Source organism: Abrus precatorius, unplaced genomic scaffold (assembly GCF_003935025.1).
Source record: "Abrus precatorius isolate BTA unplaced genomic scaffold, Abrus_2018 Scaffold9, whole genome shotgun sequence".
Taxonomy (NCBI): Eukaryota; Viridiplantae; Streptophyta; class Magnoliopsida; order Fabales; family Fabaceae; genus Abrus; species Abrus precatorius.
This window is the reverse complement of record NW_020874439.1, coordinates 18,031,427-18,039,874: the sequence shown is the minus strand read 5'-3', so window position 1 is coordinate 18,039,874 and position 8,448 is coordinate 18,031,427. Positions and strand designations below refer to the sequence as shown.

The window sequence follows — 8,448 nt, the reverse complement described above, 5'->3', positions numbered from 1 at the left end:
TTCAATCTCAAATCCAACTGAACCTGACTGTTAATTACCCTATCAAAAATTACATTTAAAATTGTTACAAGTTTATACATATAAAAAATAAAATAAAAGGATAAGTCATAGTCTTGCACTAATTTCATGTAACTTTTAAAAGTCATACTAATTTAACATATAATTTTAAAAGAAAAAAAATTCATATTAATGGGCAATAAAATTAAAATTTTTATCACATTATATTACAGTAAAGTATATATTATGGAGTTGTTTGGGTTTTGAGGTTTACGCTGACGGACTCTAAGATACACCCCTTTATTTCAAGAAAGAAGGAAGGAGTGGCGTGTCTAGAATTCTCACCCTAGTTTTCTTGAGAGACTTTGTAAAGCTCCTTCATCTTAAGAGGAGCAAAATCTAGCCAAGACTGAAACTTTCTTGGTCCTCAGTACTAACCAAAAGGGTTCTCGAGGCTAAGAAGGGTTCCACATAAGAGCTTGACCAGATAGATTGAAGCACTAAGAAGGTGAAATGGGCCCTAGTTTTGATTTAGGTGGGCTTCATCAGGCCATGACAAAGGAACCTCTCCCTGTAGATTTAGGTTAGAATAGAAAGATGGTGCAACTAGTGGGGGAGATGAGAGCACAAGGTGATGTAGATCTAAAGGATCGGACTATGGAAAAAGGGGAAGGGAGCTCAAAGAAGCAATAGGCTAGCATGCAAGAAGATCAATTTTCTGTAGATCAAATTCTTTATCAAGTGTACTCAAACCTGTCTCTTTCTGCATTTGTATCTTATAAAGATAAAGTACTAGAGTCTAATGAAATAGATCTCCTTCTTAATTATGAAGAAGTTTTAAAATCAGTGTTTGAAGATTTTAACCTTCTCACTAAACTGAGGAAACTAAAGAAATAATTTCAAATAATCATAACCTTTGTCCAAAACTGAAAATACCACTTGAAGAGTATGAAGCTTGGTGTTTGCATTGGAAACTCATACTTATATTCAAATTAATGGGTAAGACTTTTAACTATATAAATCAAAGATTAAATAATATTTGAGAAAAAAATGGTTCTTTACAAATTCTTGATCTGGAGACCCTTATTTAACTAAAGATTTTAATTTTAAGAAGATAACAGTGTGGGTTAGAATTCTTGACCTACCTTTAAAGCTATATAATGATAAATTTCTCTAGCAAGTTGGTGCTTGCCTGGGGTTAATGCTAAAAATGGACCCCTACACCTCCCTCCAATCTAGAGGTAAGTTTGCAATGAGAATTTTTTCTTAAAATCCGCCTATAGGATTATAACAAATTTTGATCAGCCCAATGACTTACAAAATCCAATCTTTGACCTAGTCTGAAAGTGGGAGGGTCATCCTAGAATTACTACTTTTTTGTAGAAAATTGCCCATAACAAGTTCTTGACAAATGAGTAGAGATTTCACTAGAATATGATTGATTCTCCCATTTGTTTAAGATGTCAAGAGGCCCTTGAGATAATATCCCATATGCTCAAAGATTGTTGGGTTGCTAATAGTATATGGAGTCAAATCCTTCCTCTTGATAAGTGGTCCACGTTCTTTAGTTTAGGGTTGTCTAGGTGGCTGGATTTTAATCTTTTTAAAAATCACTTTCCTCTGTACCTTCTCTGGAATAATGTCTTTGGAGTTGTCACTTAAAACTTCTGGCATACTAGAAATAAGACTATCTACCTGGACAATCATCTAAATAGTAGAGATTTGTTAAATAAATTTTTTTTTCTGATATTGATTACTTTCTTTTATTTGCAAATCTGATCCTTGGCTTTCGACTACTGGTGGTGGCTTTACTCGAATGGTGAAGTGGCAGCCTCCCTTGGAGAATCAGTTTAAACTTAACATTGATGGGGATGTGGCTTAGGATAAGAAGCTTACTAGTTGCAGTAGCTTGATCAAAAACAATAAAAGGAATTTCATTACTGACTTCCACAATACTTTGGAATTCTATCATCCCACTGCAGTAGAACTCAGATGTCTTTTTTGGGGTTTATAGTTGGTTATAGCCATGAAGTTCCAAGTGGTTTGGATAGAATGTGATTTAAAAGAGGCTATATTCTTAGTGGTTATTATTCAGAAAAGTGTCCATCCTTTTACTCTATTATTAAGAATATTAGGGATCTCCTTAAAAATATTAAATTTGTTAAAATTAACCATGTATTTAAAGAAGCTAAGATGTCAAATGGGCTAGCCTTAATTAATTTAGCCCTAACTCATGTGGGCCAAGGCCAAAAGGCCCATTGGGTGAAAAAGCCTATAGGGCCTAAAAGCCCATGAGATTAAGTGGGTTAAGGCTAAACTATAGGCTAACTAATTTTAAAAAAATTATTGATTATAAAATTTCTTAATATGTTATTTTATAATTTTATTTGAGTATTAATCATAAAATTTGTCATACTTTAAAATCTTTTTATACTATTATATTTTATTTATTTATTTTTATAAAATTATCTTAAAAGCATAACATGTTCAATAAATATTTTTAAAGTTACAATAAAGATACAAAATTAACCACAAAAAATAATATTAGTTAAATTTATTAAGTCATTTGTTATTAAATTATCAAAATGTGAAATTATTTATTTAAATAAAATTTATGTGTTCAAAAAATATAAATATAATATTGTCATTGTGAAAATCATAGACATGTGATACTTAATATTACTAAATTCATGAATGCAGAAAAGTAATTTATGAACTTAGCAAAAATTAATAAATGCTTAAAAATTTAAAAAATATAATTTAAAATAAAATAATTTAATAAACATAATAAATAAATGCATGTGTCTTTTATTAAATATTTATTAATTATTCTATAAAAAATATGTTTATTTATTTATTTTTATAAAATTATTTTAAGAAGATTATGTGTTCAATGAATATTGTTAAAGTTACAGTAGAAATACAAAACTGGCAATAAAAAAATAACAATAGCAAAATGTGTTAAGTCATATATTATGAAAATGCTTGAAATAATTTATTTAAATAAAATTTAATGTGTTAAAAAATAAATATAATATTCTTATTACAAAAATTGTAGACAAATGATACTTAATATTGCAATATTTATTGATACAGAAAAGTAACTTATAAACTTAGCAAAAATTAATAAATATTTGTAATTTTAAATTTTGGTTAATCTTAGATTGATAGAATTTTTTATTTTTAAAATATATTTTTTATATTTAAAAAATATTTTTATTAATTTTAAATAAAATATTAATAAAAATGATAAATAATGCATGTTCCTTTTATTTAAAAAAATAGTACAATATTCATTAATTACTTTTTAAAAAAGTGTAGGCTAACTCACCTTTGACCCAAACCATATCTCACATTTTGTTATATATTAGGGCTTAAGGATGAGTAAACCTACTATGTATGGAGTTTAAAAAATGGGGATGTAGAGTAGGTTGTGTGAGAGGACTTGTGGACTTGGGGCAGAATTGACACCTCTAGTAGTGACCGGTTGGCTAAGTTAGACCTTGATTTTGGTTTGCCATATGCTGTTTTTGAATGGCTCCTTCCTCCCTTGAACCTTTCTTACGGCTGGATTCTTTAGGAACTTTGTAGTTTAGGCCTAATGTCTAATTTTGTTTGTTTTTGGGCTTTTGCCTTGTTTATAACAAAAAAAATAAAAATAAAGTACATATTATTTTTTTATCCATTATAATAGATAAAAATATTTAATTTTGTCATTTTTTCTATTAAAAAGGATTAAACAACTCAAAATAAACTATAAAGAAACTAAGTTCAAATGGCTAAAGCATTAAGGCACAAAAAAGGAAGCATGGTGGGAAGGGCCTCAAAAAAATAAGAAAAAAAAGCCAAAGATGAACGGGACTAAGCGATCTGCCGAAGCTGTGAGATGTAAAAATGAATCGGTAGGGGTGTGTTTAGCCAAGGAAGGACCCGCACAAGCAGTGGTGGACAAAGCAGAAGCGAGAATGTCGGCTTGAGTAACACAAACATTGGTAAGAATCCAATGCCTTGAAAATTTAAGGATTCCTCTGCAAGGTTCATTCTCATAGGGTGAGTCAGGACCTAAGATCAGGCCGAAAGGCGTAGTCGATGAACAACTGATGAATATTTCTGTACTTCTTTAAGCCTAATTTATCTAAACTATTAGCACATTGACTGGTGTTCCTACAAATATGACCAAGTCTAACGAATTTAATACATCTTAATGAGTTCCTAATTTTCTTAAGCACTTCAAGCAAAAGATGAAAATGAGATTGAACATTTGAAATTAAACAAACAACTTCCTTACAATCACTCTCAATTTAAATAATATGGTAACCTCTCATTATAGCAAGCTAACCCCATAAAAAATGCCCCAAAGTTTAACTTCAAGAGGAGGATAATAGCTAAATTTGCTGCAAAAATGGGCTAAAAATTAGTTTAAGCCTCCACAAGTAGCTCCACCATGAGACATAGAGATAGCACCATCCATATTCAGCCTCACATGACCATGAAAAGGGGACATCCACTTAACTTTAGTATGGTCATACACTAGCTTAGGAAGGTAGTTTGGATTACCCATACATCAAGAAAATATCTAATGAAAATCACACCATATTTTGTGAATAAGATAATTAGGTTAGATTGAAGAGTTTTAAAAAATAAAAGTATTAATATCTTTCCATAAATACCACACAATGATTCCAAAAATTGTGCCAATCAAAATATTTACTACAGTTTTGATAACATAAATTAAAAACCAACCAATCCAAAAGTCTTGTACTAAAAAAAGACACTTATTACTGAGGAAAAATAAAGTATTTTCATATTATTTTAGCATAAAAAAATAGTCTTTAAGAATATGCATAACAGTTTCAGGGACATCCTCACATCTAGGACAGATAGGAGAATTAGTCATGCTTCTTTTACACCTCAACTCATTAGTAAGAAGCTTCTCGTGACCCACTTTTCAAAGAAAAAAGGCTACAAATATGATCATGGTCACACTCATATAGAAGCTAATAAGCTGACTTAAGAGAGAAAATACCCTTATTTGTTCTATTCCAGAATACTAAGTCTAGACCTTTTAGATCTAGCAGGAGGAATGATAAGGTCTATAGTCTGACAAATAATTTGATTATTTTGACCTAATCCCAAGTACTATTAGAGGAAAAAAAAAACGGGGGGGGGGGGGAGGGGGGCACAAGAAGATCCAAATCAATTTTCGGCACATGCTGCCAAGTGAGATCAAATAACTTAGGGAACTGAAAGTTCTAATTATCAATCCAAACAAAAAACTAAACCTGTCTAAAGATGAGAAAACTAGTAACTCTTCTTAAGATTAGGTTTTTTACCAAGCATAAATTTGTATGTACTACTAAAAACCTAGGCCCACAGAGCATTTGGAGAAGTAATTAACCTCCACCACAACTTCATTAAGTAAGTTCTATTCAGCATCTTAAAGTTTCTAACATCATTGGGGATAATAGTTTAAGAAAAAAATTGTTAACATTGCATGAGTATTGAGTGTTAATAGAATTAGTATGAGTGATTGATAATTATAAGAAAATTAAAATTTAAATTAATATAAAAGTAAACATCGATAAGTGTAATGGTGAAACCATATACCATAAGGTTCTTCTCAATTAGTTTATTGTCAAAGATTGTGTTGTTTTAATTATTTTTAATTATTTTTTATATTTAAATTCTTATTTTATTTTATTTTACATCTTTTAAGTTTAAATAATTATATTAAGATATTCTTAGTACTTGGAATAATTCTTCTTAGACAATATTTTAAAAATATATTTTAAATTTTTTTTAACAAATATATTTGTCAATAAATAACCATCAAAACTAGGGTTGGATTGAATAATCTCCTATTCTATAAAAATTTATTATATAATATAAACATACAAGTTTGGCAACTTGTATCAATAAATCTTAATTCATATATATATATAATTTTTGTTGGTTCTTGAGATATTTTTTAAAATATTTTTTAAATATTTCTTTCATTAATATTTTTTTTTTTTGTAGAATAACACATTTTTTAGAAAATAAAAATTTTGTAATTTAAGAGATAAATAAAAAAGAAAAAAAATAATAGATAAAATAAGTACTATAATAAAGGAAAATTAACGTTACATGGTTTTGGCCAGTACAAAAATCAAGATTTCACTTATTCATTCGTACGGTAGAAGCGAAATACAAAATACATGATTCTACGACTCCTCAAACATTATGGAGTCCTTTTCTTTTCTCAAATTAAACTAAGGTAGTACGTTTGATTGTACTTCACAACGCAGCAAATGTAAAGTCGCTGAAATTAAAAAAGAAAATTAAAATTAATTAACCGCTGCCAGTGCTGCGGGATGAGTAATAGGTCTGCATAACTGTGAGAACAAGAAGCGCAACAGCTGCAAGCACTCCAATGAATTTCCACACTGTGGGTATATGATCGCGAATCAACATTCTATACCAATTCCCCCAACAGTACAACAGCATCTCAAACACACGTCTCCACCGATGCCAAGTGACTATAGGCAATCCTCGCAATGCCGTTGTTCCTTTCTTGCCATTGTACACGTTCAACAATCTACAAAGCTCGCTATAGCTCGAATCCATTCGCTCAGCACCCTTGCAGATTGTGCGAAATAGTCTTAGCAAATCATCCATGCTCTTATTCGCCTCGTTTACTATAACTTTCTTCTCCAAAAGCATCTCAATGTCATGCTTACAACATATCAAACCTTGAAAGAATAGACCATACGACGTGTATTTACATCTTATCCAAATTTCGCTCTGCTCCCAAGCAATCAAATTCCGCCACCTCACCTCTGTCGTTTCCTTAATACTCAACGACGGGATTCGCAGCTCCCCGTAACTAAAATTTATGTTAAAGTCCAAACAATCATTTAAACTATGCGGACGCGTGTCGTTTGCAGCTCTGATTGTTATTCCCAAGGCTCGAAGCCTTGTTGCGCAACGCAATAGTTCCTGCTTCGCTCGTTTACCCTCTTCCTGGTTCTGCTTAATAGACGACATGTGCATCGTGTGAAGTACATGAGCGCCTTCTACTTTATCCACCTCATAGTAACCAAAGGCTTTGCGCACAATATTAGCAACAGAGTAATCATTTTGGATTGTAGTCCCATTAGGGTGAGGAAAGACCTTTCTATATAACGTTTTGAGAACAATGAAGGGTATTTGGTTCTCAAGCATTGTAATGTCATTCACAATAGACACGATTTTCTCCTCGGTTTTAAATATTGGGTCGTCTGAATAGTTTCTCTTATGATACTCTGGTGATTCCATATAATTGCCGAGTCTGAGAAGAAACTCCAACAAAAAGCAACCATCTACTATCATTATTTTAGCCAATTCGTGAGATTCTAATTGGATGTTACCACCATAGCTTGCGATGATCGCTTTATCCAATTTTAGAATTTCGGTGCCACAGTCTTCTAAACTTGACTGCAATCCTCTACTGGTTTCCTCTGCGATTCCTCTACGCTCGAGAAACTCGCGCATGTAAAGCATTTTGGGTCCTTCCATTAATTGGAGGTGCCTTGTGGTTCCTCTGTGTAAGGGTCCTATTGAAACCACCTTTGGCTTGAAAGCGTCTTCTTTTGTGGCTCTAATCTCATCCGGAACGCTGAAAATGCTGCATAGTTGAATTTCTCCGTGAGTGAGAGAACCCAACATCACTTCAACTGGGATCAACCAACTTAAGTCAGGTTGCATCTTGAATAGAATTTTATTAGATTAATGTGTAGTATAGTTACGTCAGTGAGCTATGACTTGAATTGAGCACAAAATGAATCAAACGGAAAGGAAAGATATAGACTGATAATGGAGAATGATCCAGTTTGAACCTTACCAGGGTAATATCTCAAGTTTCTTTGATTAAAATTAAAGTTTTATCTTAATAATTTGTTATAAAAGTTTTCATTAAAAAATTGACCCACATTATTGAAATAAAGGTGTTCATTAAACAATTTGAAATTCCAAAACAGTAAATTAAAAAGGATAGCATTAGCATTTTGTGAGCCAGACATGTGCGGAAGTTTCCCATTTTCTTAATTAAATCAGAAGTTCTTCTTGAAATAATAAAGATCAATAATCAATATGAACGAAGGAATTTGAAATCAAATATGAGGTTGACTTCAAAATAAAGAAATCAAATATGGGGTTGTAATTATAGAAACGAGGGAAGAATAAAAGTGCGACTTTTGAGTAAAATAGATGTTAATGCTTTCAGCATCTTCAACATTTGCCAACCCAACATTGCATGGGTACCATGTACCGGAGAGCGACGTCTCTCCAAATGACTTTTTAAATTTAGCATTAATATTTCAGTAGAATATTATGTCAAATATTTTAGTACTTTCTAAGTTTGTTATTTAAAAAAATGAAATCGCACTTTTGTTATACCAGCGGAGCAAAAAGTTACTAATCGAGAAGAATATT

General features: G+C 31.3%; 1 protein-coding gene across 1 annotated transcript; it reads right to left on the bottom strand.

The window, feature by feature from the left end:
• Positions 1–6,327: 6,327 nt before the first annotated feature.
• On the bottom strand, positions 6,328–7,722 carry LOC113850917 (UPF0481 protein At3g47200-like). The gene has a single exon (XM_027481434.1). The coding sequence runs from the start codon at positions 7,720–7,722 to the stop codon at positions 6,328–6,330; it is 1,395 nt and encodes a 464-aa protein (XP_027337235.1).
• Positions 7,723–8,448: the final 726 nt, after the last annotated feature.